This window comes from Squalius cephalus, assembly GCF_949319135.1.
Source record: "Squalius cephalus genome assembly, chromosome: 1".
Taxonomy (NCBI): domain Eukaryota; kingdom Metazoa; phylum Chordata; class Actinopteri; order Cypriniformes; family Leuciscidae; genus Squalius; species Squalius cephalus.
Genome location: NC_137122.1, coordinates 67,015,485 through 67,039,638, shown reverse-complemented (window position 1 = coordinate 67,039,638; position 24,154 = coordinate 67,015,485). Strand labels below are relative to the sequence as shown.

Sequence of the window (24,154 nt, the reverse complement as noted above, 5' to 3'; positions counted from 1 at the left end):
TTGCCTTAATATAACCTTAATATAACCAGTTGAATATAATGTTGAATAACAGATAAAATAGGCAATATTTTGAAATGAACACCTTGTTGCTTTTTCTTCAGGTATCTTTCTCTGTCCTTCTTGAGGGACTCTGCATTTTTAAGTGGATCTGATTTTATTCTTTCTCTATATGATCTTGACCTCTGTGCTGTGGTATTGCTTGCCATCTTAAAGAAAGAGCCAATACATCATGTCAAACTTACTTATCTATTGTTCTCTTATTTACCAACAATATTGTAACAATAATAAATACTAAAATATTTCCTTACTACCTTATCTTAACCTTTTCATGCATGAATTATTATAACCTCAGTCAGGATTTTTTTTCCTATGGGTTTTTATTGCTCTTAGGGCATGAAAAACAAGATTTGAATTGTTTTTTGTTTTGTTTTTTTACACATTTTTCAAAGAGATTTTCAGATGTCCACTTGAGTGGACAGCATGCGTTTATAGTTTAAACTGAAGAGATACTGTATTAAACATACAATAATCAAACAGATAAAGTATGTGTATTTAACAAACTAATCAATAAAATTATATCAAATCATGTGAAAACTATAAAATATATACAAAAAATATAAATGTGAAATATTGCAAAGGCAATTGAACTTCATACAAGTTGCACTTCGCGTGTCTTTTATATCAGAACATGAGGACGTGATTCCATCAGAGATCTCTACAAGGTACAACTGTGGAAACCACTCAGATGCTCTCTCCAATGTACCAGAGTATGGAGATTTACCCTTATTAGCTGATAATTCTGATTATGTTCAAGACGGACCGACCTGATCTCACGGGAAAACGTACAAATTCGTACGAATTCATACGACTTCAATTGTACCTCAATCAATCGTACTATTGAGTGCTATTTTTGCAAAATCGTACATATTTTACGAATTGAATTATACGAATTCGTATGAATGACCTACCCCTGACCCCGCGCCTAAACCTATCCATCACGTGGGTTTAGATAAATTAGCCACCTTTTTATCATTTGTACGAATTGGTCGTGAGATAGTGTTAGATGGACACATTTCTAGCATAGCCCTCCTCTGAGAAAACCTAGCGATATACGTTTTTATCAATCTCATCTTGAATGAGCAGTGTTGGGGGTAACGTATTACAAGTAACATGCATAATGCATTCAGATTACTTTTTGATGTTACAAGTAAAATAATGTGTTACAAGTAACATGCATTACCTAATCAGATTACTTTTTGATGTTAGCCATTGATGCATGAGGTTCACTAGTGGACAGATGATTAATCAGATTTTTCTCCCAATCTAAAATCAAAACTTGGAAAATTTAACTGTGATATGACTCATTAGATATTGCTTGATGCTGCAATATATATTTTTTTTACCTACTAGAGTCTCCTAGGATAGAAGGAATGGGTGGATATTCCAGAGCAACTTGGCATTTCTGACTGACCATTGGCCATCTTGGTTTGGAGGGGGAAAAAATCAAAACACAACTTCTTGCCACTTGGTTGCAATGTATAGGATGATGCACCAGGGTCCAATGAAGAGGATGATGTGCAACTAAGTCATCAAAACCCATGCAAATTTAAGAAAATGTTTTTTTTTAATAGCTGTCCACTGTAGTGACCACTATGCATGAAAGGGTTAATTAATTATATGTTTTTTTATATTCAAGTTTTAGTATTATAGCCCAAATAATTTGCTGTTTAGCACGAACAATGTCATTTCCACCACAACCTGTCTTTACCACCACAATGAACACCGTGGTGGAAATGACTGTGGTGGAAATGACATTTCCCCCCTTTTCTCTCTAAAATATCATGCTAATATTAATTTTAGAGTTAGCATTAAATATACACAAATTACACATTATTAAATTAAATGTATCTAGTTATTTGTATGTCCATGTGAAATATGAGCCGTTTGGAAATGACGACTAATAAACATACTCTCAGTTTTAGTCATATTTACCTTGATTTTTCTTCTATTCATTACCCCCTAAAGAGGTCACCCCTTCACCCAGCCTTGTGTTCCACTGTGGAGTTTCTGTTGCTATGATTACTAAGTATACAAACCTAAAACAATGATCCCAGGATTCTATTTTGTACAGTGTGGTGGAAATGACAGTGAACCCAAGGGACAAGGGTTCTACTTATGAAAAATATAGGAAAATGTGAATAAATATTGCAATATATAATATGTATAATTGAATTAGACATTATTTTATCATTTGTACTTGAAATCTACATTATTTAAATATTTAATTTAGAATTAACCGAGGTTGAAGGTACAAAGTCTGGCTTAGGGACAGAGGGAAAACAGTAAAAATCATGCATAAAAGGACTCATATTATATAATAAAAAAAATGATTGAGGCATGATACATTTTTTTTATAAGTTCCCCTTGGGGTGCAAAAACAAAAAAGAAGAAATGTTTTTTAGTTTTTATTATTTCATCCAGGGACAAGAAAAGTACCATAGTTAAAGAATCACCCATATATAACAGTAACTTACCTTTGGTTGGTAGCCAGAGAGGTGTGTCAATCGTGAGGTAATGTCAGCTGTCGACCGGCAGGGTTGCCACGCCCGAAAACTGCCACTGGCCAATCGTGGTGTAGCAACAGTAACTAAGGAGGGCGGGGCTTAGCGAAGGGTCAGTTGTTCGCAGCTATTATTAGGTGCATATTAGTGATGTGCGATACCACTTAATTCCTATTCGATCCGATACCAAGTAATACCCAGGCTGGTATTGCCGATGCCGATACCAATACTTTTTACGTATTTTATTTGTAGTGTGATGTGACAACTAGTTTAAAGTAAAGTAAAAAAAAGTAGGCTGTGTGCTTACCAATTCCAAATTATAGCTGCATAATGACAAGACAATAAACTACTCTCATTTAATTATAAAGAAAATCTCAGAGACTTGTAAAACAGGTTGAAAATTACACACAAATAAAAAAAAAACTCTTAACCTTGTCACAAAATATTCCATATCCACTTTTTGCTGTTCTTTATGTTGCGGGTAGGACGTAGGCAGTGGGAATTGCGCCTTGATTGAATCAGGTGGTGGCCGTTTGGCGCTGCACCTTTAAATCCAGCAAGCTGGCGGTTTCTCTGATTAGTGTTTTTCTACAGACTCTTGGTTCCTTGGACTCTTGGTTGGTTGTACGAGTTGATGTGAGTTCATGCTTAAATGTATTTTAGCCTCCTTGTGAAAACATGGTTGGCATGGATCTGATTTGATTCAGACTATTGCATTGTTTTGTAGCTTGACCTGGTGTTTGTGTGGTTATTCAGTGCCGTGGTTACATCCAGCTCCCTGTCTTCACGAGCCCTCACCGGCTACGAATTGTCTCTGCGCGTTTCAACGAAAATGTAAGTTCTCTGCTTTTACTCATGAGCAGCGTTCAGCTTTTTTTCTTTAGGCACTGGCCGTAATGAACTCTCATTGACTCGTGTTCTGTCTATATTAGTCACTGGTTTAGAGTGTGACCACTACAAGTTTGCTGAGTGCTGTTTGTTGTGCTGAGAATTTTGGCCTGGGAATGTACGAGTAAAAACCAGACGGAATAAAGCGATCGCTACAGTATTACAACTAAACAAGCTCTTGGCTCGACGCTGTGGTCTGCGTTCATACAGGAGGACCGTCAAATGCCATCTTGGCCACTGTTTTTCCTGTGCCTTGTTTTTAGTATTCAGTTGTGAGTGCGCGTGTGTGTGTGTGTGTGGGAGGCCCGCCCACTGTGTTGCCCATCAGTCTCTCCCTTGTGCGTGTTGCTGTATGTTTCATGTTTGTGTATGTAATGTTTGTATCTTAGGCCATTGGGTTGGTGCAATATCCTGGGGGGTAACATCTCTGTTGTGTGGTCACTGGTTTGCTGAGTGTAAATTACTTTTTTTTGGGTTTTTTTTTTTTTGTGCATGTGATTTGTGATGTGCCCTATTTATTCTGTGTTTGTTTGAGTCTTGCTGAATTTTTATTGAGTGCTATTTATTCAAACACCTTGATTTTGCACTTTGTTGTCCCCGTTCCTGAATTTGTTGTCCAGAGGCCTAATGTCTGTTTTTCATGTGTGTGTCTAACTTGAGAAAAATAAAATAAACTGTTTTTATTTTTATAATACTCCAGTCCCTCTCTCTCCTTTTATTTCCCTTTATTGGGATAGCCTGCTTGTAAACATCTAAAATTCTGATTGTTGGTTATCAACTTGGGATTGGTTCAAAAAGGCCCCCTAGGGGTCACATTTACAACACATGTAAATCAGGCACCCTTAACAGACGTGAATAACTTTCCCACAGTCAGTGATAACGCGACTATCACGCTATCTCTCTGTACCTGTGTAGCAGGTAGGGTGGTTGAGATGGGAAGTGTACCTTTAAGGCCTGCTCATTGGCACTGATTATTTGGATCAGGTGGCGTAAGTGACGCGTCCCTTTAAATGTGTCGTGAGACATGAACAGAAAAACATTAATGCGGTGTGAGTTGAAGAGTGAGCCTCTTGGTGTATCAGCTGTGTAAACGGGAGAACGTGAGTCTTTTTGGAAGGTCATGCCTATTTGTCGTTAATACCAAATTCATTGAGAACCACTTAACACGGCTCTTTGTTTGTTTGTAGCTCGGTCTGGCGTCTGCGTGTATGGTGACTAGTAAATGGTACCAGCAGTTACGAGTCTATAGAAACTTGCTCACATAATAGCGAGTAGTGATTCTATACGGGTTTGCAGCAACAAGCAACACTGGGAAGAGTGCACAGTTATTAGTCACCCACATCGTTTAACTTTATTGTTACGGGGCATATAGCTCTAATTCATCTACGCAGGTGTCCAAAGAAAAATGTAAGTTTATCGAATCCCTTTTTTGTTCTAATTTTTTAATTAGAGATTTAATATTGTTTTAAATTGTCATGATGCTATCAAACATCGCATCATAAACCACTTATGCTTGTGATTACAGGAGGATTGCCTTCGTCTGTCACTAGCCACTGTTTTTCCTGGGTTTAATCATTTTGTTTTACTTTTTATGTGTGTGTGTCTTGGGGATCTGCTACCACTGTTCTTTGATGACCTGGACCTAGGTGGGCCTAGGATGGAGTCCTGCTAGTGGTAGCTTGTTAATTTAACGTTTTTTTTTTTGTGTGTGTGTGTCTGTTTGGCAATCGTTATAATTCAACATTCGGCCTATGGGCATTGTGCAATATCTCCTTTGGGGACAGTGTCTATTGCGCAATGTTTACTAGTGTGAAGTGTGAAATGCTGTGTTAATGTATGTACGTACGGCCGATTTGGTTTGAAGTGTCTCTTGCAGTGTTGGAGTGTGTGTATGTGAACAGTATCTATTCATTCAACTTCATTCACTATAGTCTTGATATTGTTAGACTTTATATCTTGTAACTCATTTACTATGAGACTTTTATTCACTGTGATTTATTTATTGTAGAATTGTTCACTGTTACCTACGGGGAACATTTGTCTGCTCCGATTGCCAATCAGTGTATTGTTTAGTGTTTAATAAAAGTATATTTGATTACATCAGTCCCATTTTCTGTTCCTTCATTTGATACAATCTGCCTAAATAATTTAGCGTGGTTTGGGTTTTCTAGTTTAGATATTCAAATTGTGTGCGTCGGAGCGCCCCCTAGGGGTCACACCTGGATAACTTCTGCCGCTGCTGCCAAATGACTCACTGATTGAAGTCTGTCTTGCCCTCACACACAGTGTCACTGCTGTCTTTACAGCTAAAATACGACCAGACATGACTCCTTTTGCGGTCAGCATTATATTGTTTATACTTTTGCCTGGCTCCACAGCGCGAGTCTCCGCAGACTGCGCGCGCACCTCCCCAAACGGACGAGGCGTTTACACTCGACGCGCTCGCCGTTGTACTATTCTTTGAAACGATAGGGGGCGACTCAAGTAATTGTCCTCTTAACCATCAGGAATCATTGGTGAGAAGAAGAAAGGTCCACACGTGACAATGTTTATTTTAGTACATCACCACCAATAACACTCCAGTAAACCCTGAGATTATTACTTGTGACATTAGAACAAAATATGTGGATATAAAAACATGTATGTAGGCTATACAACTAAATTAACGATCTCTTAAATATTTTCTAATTTCACAAAACATTTAATTAAGTTTCGTGAACATTTTTATTAAACATGGACTGAAACTACGGTTAATTATAAATACTTTTATGCTATTGTATGCTAATTTTTTAAATGTAAGCAACTAATTTAGACGTGCAAACTGGGTGCCGGTGTGGTGAGAAGTTCGATCTCGGCCAGATTCGGCTCGAAGTCACTCATCTTCGGATGTGGAGCCGTGCGTGCTGTTACAAAAAAAGCCATGCACACTGCCAAGCGAAATGGGGTCTTGCGCACCCAACGCGCACGACCACCCACACCGCAGTGATGTCATTTTTCCCTCGCGCACCTTCGCGCTCGTGCGGACGTGTCGAGTATAAACCTAGCTTCACTCTGCAGTCTTCGTAGCGGGAAATTAAAGGGCTGCAGCGGCCGGCTCCGTCACAGAGCCGCAGTGCACACACAACTGACCGGCGGAAGGAGAAGTAGTTCCCCTAACCGGATATAATTAGACTTTTCTGGTGACTACAAGTTACTTATGATAACATAAACACTCACTCCAAATTACTGAGTTTAAATATCGATCTTTTTATATGAGAATCGATACTAGAGCAGGAGACGTTGGGATCGTAAATATCGATACTTTAGTATCGATCCGCACATCACTAGTGCATATGCAAGTGTTTGTGCGTAGTGTGCAGCGTAGCACGCACTGCATGACATGGAGGCGTCGACGCGATTACTTCCTATAAACAGTGGAAACAACTTAATTATCCATAATTTCTGGCCATACAGAAAATAATAATGCAACAGTCGCAACTACTTTTATTTGTGTAAACTTACAATAACAAGAAAAGGTTGTGCTTTCGTTAAATTAAATAAAACAATCAGGGTGCGCTCCGTGAATAATAAACAGAAACACAGCGTAGGCTATAGGCACTAGCCTCACATAGCCTACAATGGAAATATATCTATATAAAGCATGATATGTCCACTTTAAAAAAAAAATAAAAAAAATGCAAAAGCAAATAGCCTATCATCTGATTATGTAAAGAAAGATGCATTTCTCTCTATTAAAGGCGCATCAACTTTACAGCGGAGATGAAGACATAGTTTATGATAAACATTTAAAATACCTCGTTAATTTTAAAGACATACAGTAGCCTATTTATTATTATAAGCCTGTTTTTGCGGTGAGATTTATGCATGCGCTCGAGTTCATGCTATATTCCTCCATGCACCCAGTATTTAAGCAGAAATTAATATAAATGTGCGATTAGTCATTAGTTATAAGTATCAAGTTATTTATATTAAATTTGTTGAGTTAACAATTAGTTCTGAACTACTAAAATAATAAACATGAATTTGTTAGAGTCAGAATTGTCCTTATGAAAGATGTAACTGCAAGCTAATCCTTTTTGCCTCCCTTTAATTCGAATACATCCATGAACATATTGGGCAGTTTTGAAAAGTGCTTTGAATGTAGGGGAAACATGATAGGCTAGCCTACAACACATGGACAAATATCCGATCATTGAAAAATCATAGGCCTATAGGCTACTGAATTTGTTCCAAGTGTTCAAATATGTGTTCTGTTTAACTTAAATGCTAATTTTTTGCATTGTGATTTTATTTTCTGTTTTAGATGCTCTTACTCTGCAGATGGGGACAGCCGCCGTCACCCAATTCACTTTTGCACAGGCTGTGCAAAAGTGGCTGTGCTATGTGATAGATTGGGCAGGAGGGACTGGACGACAAAATATTCAGGCGTCAGAGGACATTGAAGTGTAAATAAAGAGTACAAATAATTACATAAAAAGGCTAATAAAAATGAATTTGTTTTTAAATAGTGTGGTGTGTTCAGTGTTTTATACAAGATTTCAAATGTTCCATTACTTTTTAACATGCTGGCTGTAGTAGATAAAGCAGGCTATTTAATTTATGGCATTACATTTAAAATTAACATTTAAAAGGGATTGAAATTCCATTGAAATCACGTTGATCCTTAGTTCAGTTGAAATTTCAACATTGTTTCAATATTCCTGATAATTGAAATACCATTGAAATTCCGTTGATCTATGGACAGGATTTAAACGTTGTTTCAATATTAAAACAGGGTGCAAAATGATGTAGAATCAACATCAGAGTTCGATGTTGATTCAATGACTTAATGTGGAAAACGGAATGTTGATTTAACATAGTTTCAATGACTGTTTGCTATCTGGGAATGCACGCTAAACAGAACATGCACAGATGGAGTTCTGCATTTAGGGTTGTGCCGATGGACGATGATGGAGAGCCACCATCGTGATGCCACGCCCCCCACCCTGTCAGACCAGCCCAGTCTCACTGCAGTTCGTGAAAGGTCGCGTAATTTAATCTATTGATTCGTGTACACCAGTGGTTGGGAACCTATGGCTCGCGAGCCATACCTGGCTCTTTGACAAAAATCATGTGGCTCGCAAGGTCTCTCACCCTTTACCAACAAACGATAACAAAATTAAGACACATCAACAGGACAGCGGCCCTCCAGGACCGAGATTGGTGAACCCTGTTGTAGAGCCTACCGAAGTTAATGAAAAGTTTATGATAATAATAATGTTCAAGTTGTACCGGCAAAAGTGCGTGTTCAGTGCTGTTCGCGAGTGTCACGAGTCACCACAGCAATCAACTAACCACTTACGTTTCTGTGGTAACCTACAGCTCCTGCACTGGGATTCAAGCTGGCGAAAACCATTTTAGAACAGCAGCGAAAATGTAAAAGTAGGCTATATAAACTTTAATATATCCTTTTATTGAAACGGGTGCTTTGCTGTGCTAAGAGACATTTTGAAACATTTCACCCGCTGGCCGCGGGTACTTTCACTTTTGCCGAAGAGACCCTTTATGCCCTATAAATATGTCATATTTTTGTGATAATCCGCGCAGATTTCAGTTGACGATTCTGTTTAAAGTTATTAATAACGAAACATGAATGAAAGAGAAAGAAAATAGCAGGATGTGCTTTATACTGAAAATAAATATTAAAAGCGTGATATGTCACGAAAGAGAACTTGAATTGTACTGACAGGATGCTGTGCACGCTCCGAGCACAACACGGAGAAGCAGCCTTTGTCTTCGGTTGCGCGCCTAAACGGCTAAATAAACACAGAAATATTTCAAAATGCCAAGTCGAGTATTCCCATAAACACAGTAGATGTAAGTACTATGTGCGTCCATCGCGATGTTTTACAGTAAGCATCGTCAACTGCCAATTTAGGGGACATCGCACAACCCTAGTTGCATTGTTTTATGAATGCATGCTGTGCCATCATGGTGGTTTAAGCCAGTCAGTGATGCTCCTTCCGACATGCTATATACTAACTTTGACTCATTTCAATACTTGTTTAAAAGCTACAAAGCTCTTTTCAGTGTCCGTTGCCCATATCCTCTCTGTGTCATTGCAGTCACAGAGAGAGTTAAAGAAAGAGGCCACTATAAGGCCCAATGACTACTTAGAATACAATGAATAATTCAACTCTAAGAGGACCGACTACACCACTCTGACATCACACAGAGAATGATTTAAAAAAACTCAATTCTAATCTAATCCACACACGTTCATTGCGCTTAGGAACAGAGACATGAGTACTGTACAAAATGTTTATTATTTATTCATTCAAATCACATAAAACAACTAAATGAACACTCTAAATAGAACAATATGTACTGTAGGGCTGAGGGCTAGAGGACAAGGAATAAAACCAATCAATTCTGGGAAAAGCTCTTACCACTCACATCAAATCCATGCTCATCACTGCACACAGTGCTCAACCCTCCACCAGCCCGCGGAGGAGACAAGAGGAGTCCTGCCCGAAGCCCTCAGCACCTAAACAAGAAAAACTCACAAATGCCCACACAGACATAATTAACACTCAAGATCAGGATCTTATGCCTTGAGGACTAATGGAATAAGAAGTTACATATCCCACTCATGGATATCATCAAAACAAGAAAAACATACAAAGAAACAATTAATACAATACAACAGTTTAAACAACCTAACTTCAATAATTATAAAAAGCCACATAACAAACCATACAACTCAATCCTACTGACAAAAAGAAAACAAAGAAGGTTTAAAAATGATCCGAGTGACGGACCAAACACAACACACACAAAAAAAAAAATGTAATAAATAATGACAAAATATCAAAGTAAACACAAACAACATAAAAACCTTACAGGACAGCAGTGATTAATCAAACATGCTCGATGCTGAACACAGGGGAGAGGTCCCAAAAACCCAACCACGAAAACAGTCAAGCGCTCTAAACAGTAACGCTTCTTTATCATTTGGTTTCATTTTGATCCTTAAGCCTCAAGCTAACTGGGTTGCATACGCCTGAAACATGCTGAGGGAATTGCCATTTCAGGAACGCACACAAAACGAGAAGAACCACAATCAATTCGCCCATTGGGCACTAGCGGTAGGAACAACCCCTGGGATTATCGCAAGTGATGCGCCTCGATAGTAACAAGAAAAGGCTATTTATAGGCGGTAAGCTCTTCCAATTAACCCACATTCTATTCCTTCAAAACATGGAAGCGGAGCATCCGGTCACAATCTAGCCCTGACATTCTTCATCATCGACCCAATGATGAACAATTTAATATCTCCCTATGTTGTTTTAGTGCCGAGCACTCTACAGTACTGGATAAAGGCTATTGCCCAAACCAGCTTGATACCTTACTCCTCCTGTTGCTCAGGAGAGGTGGTGTGGATTTGAATGGTGACTGGCTTTCTGCCCCTGCCATCCTTGGAAAGAGGAGTAAGTTCTGGTAACCTCACTTCCACAACTGTGTTACCAGTGTTGAAAGCTCCAACCCCCACAACCTCTCACTCTCCTGGGACACCGTCCACAAGGGCAAGCTCCTGTCCCAGGGGCTCTAACACACCCCATGTATATTTAGAGAACATCTGTCATAACCATGACATAACCTCTGTACAGATAAAACACTGTCAAAATAATTCACATGGCTATGCCGAAGCAATAATTCTGTATTATACATATTTAAGGCCAGACAAGTGCAGCAAAATGCAGCCGCTAGAGTTCTTACTAGATCAAGAAAATATGATCATATAACACCAATTTTATCATCACTACATTGGTTACCTATAAAGTCCCGTATTAATTACAAGGTATTGCTACTGACTTATAAAGCCCTAAACGGCTTAGCTCCAGTCTATTTAACCGATCTTCTATCGCCCTATAATCCATCGCGCTCTTTAAGATCACTAAATTCGAGGCTTTTGGTCATTCCTAGGATATCCAGATCCACCAAAGGAGGGAGATCATTTTCACATTTAGCTCCAAAACTCTGGAATAGCCTTCCTGATACTGTTCGTTGCTCAGACTCGCTCTCCCAGTTTAAAACTAGATTAAAGACGCATCTCTTCAGCCAGGCATTCATATAATACTTTTAATCTTACAGTTAATTCCGGTCTCTAGTTCATAAATGCCAGAGGAGAACTGGCCCCCGACTGAGCCTGGGTTCTCCCAAGGTTTTTTTTCTCCATTAGGTCCTGATGGAGTTTCAGCTCACCATTAGGTCACCTGATGGAGTTTTAGGACACCATTAGGTCACCTGATGGAGTTTTTCGGTTCCTTGCCACTGTTGCCATTGGCTTGCTCAGTTGGGGATATTTTGGGGATATTTAATTTAATTTTATCAATCAATAAATTCCACTAGAAACAAACCTTGTTGTATTATTTTAATTTAATACCGTGAAGCTGTTTTGATGCAATCTGTATTGTGAAAAGCGCTATACAAATATACTTGACTTGACTTGACTTGACAAGTAGTTTGTTGAGGTCAATTTGTAGAGAAGGACTACACGTCTGCTCACATATTCAAATACGCATACCGATAGACTAAACATGTAATACGCATGTGCATGCTGTCTGTGTTTTCACAGGTTTGCGTTTTTGAAGTTTGCGCAGAGATAACCTTTTTTTTTCATAATTTTTCAAGGCTTGCACCTTGGAACCTATTTCAAGGTTTGCGTTCTCGAGCAACTGCAAATGAGCGGGCCGGAGCACTTTAAGTGTTTTCTGTTAGAACGGTGTTGTGTTAGCGGCCCCTAAGTTAATAACTTTATTCTAGAGCTGCTGTAAAGCCAAACAATCTCTGTTACTTTAATGTCCTAGCATCACTGTAAAGCTGCTTTGAAACAATCTATATTATTAAAAGCGCTATCAATATTAAGGTGACTTGACATTCTCATTGCCATACCGGGACGGATCCAAGACTGTAAAATCAATGGCCAAGATTTTATTTGGCCAAGAAGCCATCAAATGCCCCATTAAACTACTGGACATCAATGAAGGGCCCTGATGGCACTCAGGGGCGGACTGGCCACCTGGAGCACCAGGAGTTTTACCGGTGGGCCGCTGGACAATGTGGGTCCATTGCTACGTAAATATACAAAGGCGAATGCCTGCGTAGCCCACATGACTCAAAATGATTCAGGACTTTTGATTCAGATGATTCAGTCCCAAAAAGGACTCAGGAATGCCCATGAGAAACACTAGCTGTGTGCGACGCAGCACAAGACAGAAACACAGCAGGACACACAAACAAAGATATTTTGCAAATATGCAAAAGATGTGATTCCAGAGATGTCTCTTATAATCTTTATAAATGATTTTTTTTGTCAAAGTGAGAATTAATCAATTAATTGTCCATTCTTTCTAAAAGTTTCCAAGTCACTTTTCCGAAGAGATGAAGGTTTGGCTGGCTAGCATGTCCCATGTTAGCTCCTCTTAGTCTGTCATGGACCGCTCAGGGACACGAAAGTCGAGGATCCAAATCCACAATCGTAATCCACATCCAGGCAAAAGGTCACACACAAACAAACAATCACTGAGTTAAGCGTTGAGGCAAATCCAGGGGAACAGGCAGAGAATCAAAAGAACCAGGACACTAGTGATGGGTCATTCATTAACGATCCATTCATTACGTCTGTCATGTGACGAACGAAAGATTGGAAGGTTTCCCCGTAAATTATTTTTGACTGCATTAAGGCGGGCATACACTGTGCGATATCTGTGCGATTTCAGCAAGGAATGCTGAAAAACATTAAAACATTATGAAAATGTTGCCAATCATTACTCCCATTATTATTACACTTCTTATTTCATCACATGTTGCACGAAGAACACATTAATATGCAAATTAGATACAGTGTGTAGATACATTGTATTGAATGGGAAAAGCCATGTATGGCCATTTTACGCACATATTGCATAAAGTAAAATGGTCTATCAATCCATTCCATTATGTCTTTCAAAACATAGTTGAGAATCATCTTTAAAAAAAGTTTGGTAAAAAAAAATCCTGAAACCTAAAAATTGATTGGTGAATTAAAAAAAAGAATACCATTGTTTTTACCTAGACATGTAATTTTATTTTTTAAACAACTTAGTCCTGGTGTCCTCTTCAGAGGACATAGCATAAAATATGAATTAAATATAATTTTTCAAAAATGTTTTTTTTTTTTTTTTCATTTGTTTCTTATGTTCTAAACAGTGTAATGACATAAAAAAAAATGCTAAATTCAAATGTGAATTTGATGTGTGCTCCTGACTCACTGCTTCTTACAATCACAAGAAGGTATTTAAACTTGCAGAAGGCTAACGGACGTATTCGCGGTGGCTGACATTTCAGCAGAAGTACGTCACAACAGCCATTGGCATTTAGCCTATTGACCAGGCTTATATAGGGTGAGCTAATGAGACTAATGAGACACAGCTGAACATAATCATGGAAGATGAGTCTGGGCAATGGATTTTGGGAAATGTAGTCCTTGATGGAATGGCAATGAACAAAAGAGGGTCCAGGGTTCTTCAGCTGGTGATCATCACAAAGGCCAACTTCACTAGATAGAAATGTATCGAATTTTCTAAATATTTTGCATAAGCATATCATATAATATAAAGTTATATAATATATGATCATTATCAATATACTAAGACAAAATATTGTAATATTACATACAATATTTTGCAGTTACTTACCCATAACTTGGTTTTGTTGCTGTTGTTGGCCAAAAGAGAGAATAGAGTTTTATATATATACATAGAAAAGAATTAGGAATGCTAAGCTATCCCAGAGAGATTGAAAGGCAAAGTAGACACAGGGTGTACTTTGTGCCACACTCTAAACTGTGACCTCGAATCACCCTAGAGGCAAGGCAAAAATCCATAGCAGCTGGCTGGTGTTTGGATCAGCCCTTTATGGACTGTTATCTCTCTTCAAGCAGGTCAATAAACACAAAGCATTTTTCTTTTTTCTTTTTTGGAGAATGCATGAAATCTTTTCAAGCCTTAGCTATAAAGACAAATAATCTGATTCAGTTAATTCATTTTATGTTTGTTTTCACAAATTAAAAAAAGAAAAATTGTTGCAAAAATCACAAACCCCACATTATTAAAAAAAAAAAAAATGTAAAATTAAACTCTATGCTCATATATTATTTCATTTTACTACCCAATGTTGATGATCATAATTTTCTGAAAATTCTTCAAAAATATTCGTATCATCCTATTAACTGCTTTTATGTCCACACAGTCATATTACAATATTGGAAAATCTTAAATGATTGTACTTTTTTTTTTTTTTTTTTTTTTTTTTTTTTTTTTTCATGGAAATGAATGTGTAACTAAAGTTATGAGGATTTTTTTCCCCCGCACTACATCATATCCATAAATTATGCATTGCTGACCATGGTGCCGGTGAAGTAATCCTCCTAGTGCTGCATGATGTAATCTTCTGACAAATCCTACTATGGCTCTTAAAAGGAATGTTGTACATAAGCTGGTCCCAGTTATTCAGAAAAGAAAACCGCAGCACAGGAGCTCCACAGTGACTCCTTGTTAATGGTGTAAAACACAGTGTCACAGTGGGTAAAGCACTGCCTCCTCACCGCGGTTCCAGTCCCGGCTGAGCCAGCAGCCCTTTCTGTGTGGAGTCCCTGTATCCAAAAACATGCAGCATGTCCGTGTGTGTGTGTGTGAGTGTGTGTGTGTTTGAGTCCGAAACCATGTAATGGGGAGGATTGGGGGAAAGACTTACTCCGGAAAAATCATCGGCAAGAAAATGTAGACAGTCTCTCGCCGTGTTGTGTAAACGGTCCCTAAATTAATAACTAATGATTTTTACAACGGAAATAAAACAATGCTAAACTGGACATTATTAATATCTGCCATTATTTTCCTGTTATCTCTGTAAAGCTGCTTTGAAACAATCTGTATTGTAAAAGGCACTATATAAATAAAAAATTATCTGACTTGATAGTTTTCACAGCTGGGGTCGGTGTGAACCGCCCTTTCTCCTTTAAACAAAGTGTTGTGTATTATCTCAGAGAACATATGTACCTCACCATCGATTCATGAACAGCCAGGTTTTTAGCGGTGCGTTGGCAGCCTTTTCCAGCTTTGTGCATCTCTGTAATGCAGTTTTTTTAAGGTCATGTGAAAGCTTTTGGGATAAAGGCGTGGTTCACACTGTCCAATCTTTCTTGAGAAGAACACGCTGAACAGACAATTCAATCATGCACACACACATCCGTGATGAAGAAACATCAATCATACATTATCTTTACTCAGACTACAATCTCTTCAATACACACACACATAGACTCTCTCTCTCTCTCTCTCTCTCTCTCTCTCTCTGAGAGGCTTGTCTCGGGACAGGTTCATATCTGTTCAGTGTCAGTTTCAGTTCAGATTGTATGGGATCAGATTGTGTTTGGATGTTTTGTAAGGGTTATTGCGATTCAGATGTTCTCCACATGTGCACATCCACATAATCATGAGCTGGATCCTATTGTACTGTACAATGGACTCCAACATGAAGGTAAGAATGAACCATTTTAAACATACATGTTTTTAAAAATCATTTATATGTATTTTGTCCATCCGAAAATTCAATAATTTGATCATTCATGCGAATGTCTGCACTAAAAAGAATTTGAGGAAAATTCCACATGAACCAATGGATATTAATATACTGTAGAACAACATTTTCAGTTTCTAAATATTTTCCACATAATTTTCTTATTTTGATGTCCACTATGCATGAATGAACCATAAAATAAAGAGTTATATTGAAAGGTTTAAGTTGCATTATGGTATACAGACATAAGCTTAAATCACAGATTTTGTCAGTGATTATTAACATGGGTTACATAAATAGAAAATGGTTTTGTTCACTTTTTTGATGGAATAACCACCTTTCAACATAGAATTTCTTGCATGTTGCCCTAAAGAGACTCTAATAAAACTAATAACAAATGAAACACCTTGCATTGATATTATCAGCTTTGGACTGGCAGTAAAGTGACAGACACTTCCAGTCCTGGAGCTTTTGTGGTGAATTCTGCATTTCACTGACTTTATTAGGGTTTCTAAGGGTTACTGTTTCCGCCATGGAATAATAATAATAATAATAATAATAATAATAATAATAATAATAATAAAAGATAATTGCAAACTTTTATCTCACAATTCTGACATTTTTCCACACAATTGCAGGTTTACATCTCGCAATTCTGACTTTTTTTTCTCAAAATTGCGAGATACAAACTCACAATTGTGAGTTATAAAGTCAGAATTGCGGGACATAAAGTAGCAATTGTGAAAAATAATGTCCAAACTGCGAGATATAAACTCAAAATTCTGACTTTTTTTCTCGAATATATTGCAATTCTGACTTCTTTTTTCAGAATTGTGAGATATAAACTCCCAATCGCGATTATAAAGTCCATTTCTGAGGGGGAAAAAAATAATGAGATTACAATTGCGACTTTTTATCTCACAGTTCCGACTGTATATCTCATAATTGCGAGTTTGTATCTCTCAATTGTGAGTTTTTATCATGCAATTTTCGGTAAAAAATTCGAATTGTGAGATGTAAACCCGCAATTGAGAAAATTGAGAAAAAAATGTCTGAATTTTGAGATAAAAAGTCATTTACATTTTTTAGTTTTTATTCAGTGGCAGAAACAAGCTTCCATAGATAAATGTACACATGTTTCATGTAGGTGGTGATCATTGATTGTTCAGCTGTTCAGCCTGTTTGAACACCAGGCATGATTATGACATAAAGGTCATTGCTCTTCTAGGTCAGTGAGCACTGCATCGCTGTACAGAGCCACATAAAAAAATAAATTTGACTGGAAGCATTGATCGTCCAACAACGGAATTATACCGCATTATACCAGCTTCAAGGTACAGTTATGTGATTGGAATTTTAGCTGTTATTGTTATTTAAAATGTAATAAAAATTAAATCAGTAAAACCATCATTTTCTTGAATAGTCCTTATCTATTCAGTAACATTTAAATAGTTAAATACTACTCTGTCCAACATTGTTGTTTTTTTTGTGATTAACTTTTTCTTGAAAGTTAACATAAACATAAACATAGACAAAACAGCACTCAAACACTGACCGTCACCACAATAAAAAAAAAAAAAAAGGGGGTCAAAACCAAGGGAAACATATGTACACACTTAATACCAGTAACATAAAAGACAAAAGAGAAGATGGGCCCATACAATTAAAAAAGAAAACAAATAAACACGTGTTATAGTCCTCTAAGAAGCATATTCAGTTCAACAACCAAATATCCCCAGTCCGACACAGTTTGGGGCTTTGCCCGGTTAAATCTGGCTGTTGAGTATTCTAAATTAGCCATTGATTGCACATTCAACAACCAGTGTTTCAGTAAATTTATCTCTGAATTAAACCAATATTCTAGAATTGTTTTTTTTCGCTGCTGTAAAGCCACAAAATAGCATTTTCCTATATGTTACTTTAAAATTTAAAATGGTGTCATCATTTAACAAATATAAACAAGGATCTGGAACTATGGTAGTCCAGAGTATTTTACCCATAATGTCACACACATGAGTCCATAACGTGTTCACTTTCGCACATTCCCAAAACATATGCAAAACTGTCCCAACATAAGAACTCGGACATAAAGTACAATTGGGAGTTGATAGTAAACCCATTCTATAACGTTTGTAAGGAGTGGCATATGATCTATGAATTACTTTAAAGTTGATCAATTGATGACTTAAATTTCGAGATGTGTTATTTATATTTGACCAAATCCTGTGCCAGTCTGGTTGAGTACCTGTTTTATTGAGCTCCCTGTCCCAAATCCCCTCAATGGGTAATATTTTACTATGTGAATTTATGAGTGCATTGTATATCTTGGTAACCCATCCCCGAGCGCACTGGCTGTTGTTAAACCAATCTGATAGAAATTGAGAGTCTATTTGAGCATCACACGTAACACCACAAGCCATCAATGATGAACGTAATCTTAAATAAAGGAAAAATGAAGAACCTGGGATGTCAAACCTCTGCTGTAATTGCTGGAAGGCGAGAAGGCCATTATCATCATATATATTCCCTAAAGTGTTAATTCCCCTTGACGCCCAAGGAATAAATATAAAGGGTTTTCCTGCAGTTAAAATGAGTGGATTGTTCCAAAGCGGAGATAATGTATGATATTGTGGCACATCACCAAGAAGTTTCTCTACTTTACTCCAAACTAAAAGGGAATATGATATTATGTTTCCAAATCTTTCATTTAATTTCCGATGCTTATGTTTAATATATAAAAGATCCTGCAATCTGTGGGGTACTGCTAGTGCTTCCTCTATTACCCTCCAGGGCACCATGGAGTTCTCATCCGCCCAGTTACGTAATGCTCGAACTTGAAAAGCCCAATGATAAAATTTTAAGTTTGGGAGTGCCAGTCCACCTTCTAACTTAGGGCGTGGTAATGTGGTCGATTTAATTCTGGCCCTTTTGCCATTCCACAGAAACTTTGAAATCATGGATTGAACTTGATCCAAAAATTTTGAAGGGGGAGAGGCTGGGATCATGAAGAATAAAAAGTTGAACCGGGGCAATATATTCATTTTAACAATGTAATGAAACAGGTAGAATACTCCATCACTGCATATCCCCTTTAAGCTTCTGGAGCATGTTTGTATAGTTATTATTCACAGTTTGGGACAGAGTTGTGTATATGTCCACACCAAGGTATCGCATGCTGTTGTTAATGGGAATACCTGAGGGAAGTGTAATATTTTGAGCTGCAGAGTTCATTGGAAGCAACGTAGATTTTGACCAATTTATTTTATAGCCAGCTAAGTTCTTAAATTCCTCAAACAAGCACAGAGGGGAGTGAGGTTTCAATATCTGAGAGAAAGAGCAAAATGTCGTCCGCATAGAGAGAGATGAAGTGTTTTGAGCCAAGTACGGTGATGGGGGAGATGTGTTTATGTTCTCTAACTGCTTGAGCAAGAGGTTCCACTGAGAGTGCAAATAAAAGTGGGGAAAGAGGGCACTCTGTCCAACATTGTTTAGTATAATTTAAAAATGGGTTATTTTACCCAAAATTTGTGTTGGCTATGTTTTTTTTTTTTTTTTATCACATAATTAACCTATAGCAACATGCTAACACAATTGAAATGAATTCTGAGTCGTCTGTGTGGATATTGTGATGATGTTCCAAATCTGTCTCTTACTGTATGAGGTTCCATTTCAGTTAGGATGATGATGTTTTAGACGCACTAAAAATCTATCAGTTGTTCTTACTAACTTAATTGTAAAAAAATATTAATATGGACTATTCACATGGTATGCCGTGGTTACTCAGAAAACCCAAGTTCAGATTAATTGATTGGTTTGAGTGCCATTTTGACAAGGAAAAAATAATTTTTGAGGCAGGGCAATTCTTAATATACTTTTTCTAATTTCCTCCACTTCTGCAGTTATTTTTCTCTAGCTCCATTCACTCATTTCCCAAAGTCATCTTGAATGTTAAATTGTCAACACAACTGAGAAATTTGAGAGAACATCACATAAGCTGACTTCATAAATTGATGTTGATTTTCCTAAAATGTTTCCGTTTGGACTCATCATTATGGTGATCGGTGTTCTTTTTGGTTTTATGCACTTGGAACTTCATTGAAAGTTTTGTAATTCTCTTCCTATTGATTCAGCAATGCAACAAGAAATCACAGTTTTTGTTTTTTTTTCAAAGGAAAGGAAGAAAAAATAGGTTGCTTTTAAAAGGTGACCTAACCTCTAACTAAATCACTAACTAGTCTATTTCATGTCAAATAAGGATGTTTTAAATTTTTATTGTTAACACTTATAACACTTATTTTTATTGCATACACGTTTAATTGGGTTGATATACTCTATATTTGTGACAATATCTTACAGTTGAACATGCTTGAGACTCACACAGACTTAAACATTCAGCATGCAAAACACAACAACGGTAACAACTATACTGAGTCAAAAGTAATTTTCAAGAAATTGATCAAGTACTCTCTACAGTTCTTTTTTAGTTACTAGAACTCTTGTGTAAGTGAACTATAATAACTTAGAATTTGTCAGTACAACATACTATTCCTATTTCACTTTACTTAGTTTAAGACAATCAGTTTGCATGCTTTTTTAAGTACATCTAAACTAATTAGATTTTACAGTGCAATAAAGCGTAGGGTGTCAACAACAAGGCAGTTTTTGAACAAAGACATTATGTGTTGTTTGTATTAGGATTATCACTGATAACAAAATATGATGTATACAACAGTATATAACTAATTTACCATTATACTGTTTTCTCCAGGCAATATGTCACACCTAATGGAATTGGGAATCTGAGAGAAATATATAATGGATCCCTGGACAATTTCATTCTCACCCAGTAACTTCCCCCATAATCTGTCTGGATTCCCCATGTATGATGGCATTTTGCTCGACAACATATCCGAAGAAGGCCTGAGAAACGAGACCGACCAGAGCTTGACCAAAACTAACACAGTCGTCATCACCTTCATGTATTTTGCGGTATGCGCTATTGGTCTTTGTGGAAACGCTCTGGTCATCTATGTCATCCTGCGCTATGCCAAGATGAAGACGGTTACGAATATCTACATCCTGAACCTGGCAGTGGCAGATGTTCTGTTCATGCTAGGTTTGCCCTTCATCGCTATCCAGTTAGCGCTGGTGCACTGGCCGTTTGGGGGAGCTCTGTGCCGCGTGGTCATGACTTTAGATTCTCTCAATCAGTTCACCAGTATTTTCTGTCTGATGGTGATGAGCATTGATCGATACCTGGCTGTGGTGCACCCCATAAAGTCGACCAAATGGAGGAAGCCCCGTGTCGCAAAAGCCATCAACCTGGCCGTGTGGGTCGTGTCGTTCATCGTCAACCTCCCAATTGTAATCTACAGTGGACTGATCACGAAACACGACGGCTGCTTCTGCACTATTGTGTGGCCAGAGCCGCAGGAGGCCTACTACACCGCCTTCATGTTCTACACCTTCTTCCTGGGGTTCTTCCTACCTCTAGTGGTCATAAGTCTATGCTATTTGCTCATTATCATCAAGGTAAAGTCTTCAGGAATCAGGGTGTGCTCTAGCAAACGAAAGCGCTCTGAGAAGAAGGTGACGCGTATGGTGTCCGTTGTGGTCGCCGTCTTCGTGTTCTGCTGGCTGCCTTTCTACATCTTCAACGTGACATCGGTTACAGGCACCATTAGCACTACGCCTTTTTTAAGGAGCATGTTCGCCTTTGTCGTGGTGCTGGGATACGCCAACAGCTGTGCCAACCCGATATTATACGCCTTCTTGTCAGAGAACTTCAAAAAAAGTTTCCAGAATGTTCTGTGCTTGAAAAAAACAGGTGGTTTGGATGATGTTGAATGCACTGACAGCAAACATAACAAGTCACAAATAGCGAATGATCCAAAAGAAACTAAAAACGCACCGCTTAATGGAGACCTGCACAACAAGAGTCTGAAAAAACAAGGGTCACTACTCCAGCAAACTATAAACTGTGTGCCACAGAACACATGGAATACACAAAGAGAGAAAGAGGAAACACAGAAACTATGATTTCCATTTTAAAGCCCACAATGATGGATTAGTTTTCTTAATTTACTAAATAAAATAGAATTACTTACAGTTTTTGGTTACCATGTGATGTTTTCATTGGTTAACACCTGTAAAATGCATTTTTGTTAAATGTTACTCTGAAAATGTTATTTATAAAGTATATTTATGGAGTTCTTAAGCAAACCATGGTCACAATAAGAACAAGAGGACTAAGGAATTCTACAGTGTCATTGTATTAAAAGAGAGAAAAAAAATAGTACTTAGTCATCTTTCATTTATCTTTTATCCATGGAGACAAAATCAAATATTGTGTCAGTAGCAAACAACAACAAAAACCATATATTATTCATTGCACTATAAAAATATGCTTTCTGGCCTTATTTTTACTCTACTCAAATACTATGCAGAATTTGCAGCGTATAGCCCACAAGATGCTGCTAGACTGTATAGAACGGCATTGAACTGTAAGATGCATCACTCTATTGTTGCATTGTGAACATGTAAACAATATTTTCAAGAGTTCGACATCTAACTAATCTGACTGCTATTCATTTAGCCAAAAAATAGTGCCAATGGTCTCTCTCATAATCTCCATGTCATCTAATGGGAATCAGTTTGATCAATACACAGTCTAACTGTGAAAGGATTCTGGTCTCTATCCCAATGAACCAACATACGTTTAAGCTCAGACAGTCATCTAGAGAGATCTCAGAGATTTTCCACATTTTAATAGAATGTCTATTTGAAAATGGCTAGAACGTTTGTCTTTACTGTATGTTCCTTCTGAGATCAGGCAGGGACACATGTATCATGATCGTGCTGACTTTAGTACTCATAGATTTGAAACATATCTTGCCTTCTTTACTTGCTGACTAGTATTGATTGTTTACACTTTGAATGATGGCACACATAGCAACATGTCTGGTTATAATCTTTACCATTGCAAAAGGCTTTATTCGAGTCAGCACTTCCACCCTCTCGGTCCAAAAAGCTTCATTTTTCAAGTCTGTGTGCAATATTTGACTGTTAGAAATTCTGCTCTCCGTTTTCTTAATTGCCTGTTGTCTAATAAATCATAATTCATAATAGAAAGTGTATCTCTGAGCATGTTGTATTTTGATTTGTAAACAGCATTCATTGCTTGGAGATTTATATTTGTTGGCACTGTCTGTGTGGAATACATTTGGTCACTCATTAAAATAAAACTACCGTGCTAATTTGCCCGTTTGATGCCACTGTATTAAAGAGGTTTCAAAGTTATGATACTGTGAAGTATTATAGAATATACATGTTCATTATCTATCCTCTTGCATGAGGGTGTGATTGAGCTGGACAGACATCAAGCGTCGCCTGGTGGAGAGCGCCATCATCTGGTGACACACCAAAACACAGCTGGAAGAGTCAAGCTTACTCGTTTTAAGAATGCCAACCAACTCTAAATGAGAAAGAAATTATGTTTCACACAAACAAATTAAGCCTATTTTAGGACTTTTTTTTTTAAGGTCCCATTTGTAAACATTAGTGAATGCATTAACTAACATTAACTTATCAAAAAAATATAAAAAATATAATTGTAAATGTTGAAATTAACATTAAGTAAGATTAATACATGCTTTAGAAGTAAAAAATAATAACCAAAATAATAAACTTTAAATTGTAAAGTGCACTTGTCACACTGTAACAAATGTCTGTATTTTCACAGCATTATTACTGTAAAATGAGCAAATGCTTACTGTAGAACCTGTATACAGCATGTTGTAGTTCTGCAAAGCATCATGGTCAATTTTCAATGGCGGGTAAATTCTATAGTAAAAATATTTTTTTCTGTGAATCACAATACAGCAATTTTTAGCGGGATTTTTTTTCAGCCATGGAAAGCTACAAGATTCCACACTTTCATCGGAATTTCATTTAACTTCAGAAACGTAACTTTGCTCATTAATTTCCACAGTTTGCTCTTGTAAAGTTAGCTGTTTGTTCAACTTTAAGAGTAGCGAGCGGCACCCTTCCTAATTAGTCATTTCGTGTGCATTTTATTACCAAAAAAAAAAAAAAACGATTTGCGCATG

At 37.4% G+C, this 24,154-nt stretch overlaps 1 protein-coding gene across 2 annotated transcripts; it reads left to right on the top strand.

Annotated features, from left to right (window-relative positions):
* Nucleotides 1–15,825: 15,825 nt before the first annotated feature.
* sstr2b (somatostatin receptor 2b) lies at nucleotides 15,826–23,307 on the top strand. 2 transcript variants are annotated; one of them, XM_079891437.1, is made up of 3 exons: nucleotides 15,859–16,007; nucleotides 17,275–17,380; nucleotides 20,815–23,307. In XM_079891437.1, the coding sequence occupies exon 3, from the start codon at nucleotides 20,862–20,864 to the stop codon at nucleotides 22,083–22,085; it is 1,224 nt and encodes a 407-aa protein (XP_079747563.1). In that variant the 5' UTR covers nucleotides 15,859–16,007; nucleotides 17,275–17,380; nucleotides 20,815–20,861; the 3' UTR covers nucleotides 22,086–23,307. The 2 variants fall into 2 exon arrangements, with proteins under 2 accessions (XP_079747564.1, XP_079747563.1); XM_079891438.1 differs by lacking the exon at nucleotides 17,275–17,380 and having other exon boundaries at nucleotides 15,826–16,007.
* The last annotated feature ends 847 nt before the right edge of the window (nucleotides 23,308–24,154 follow it).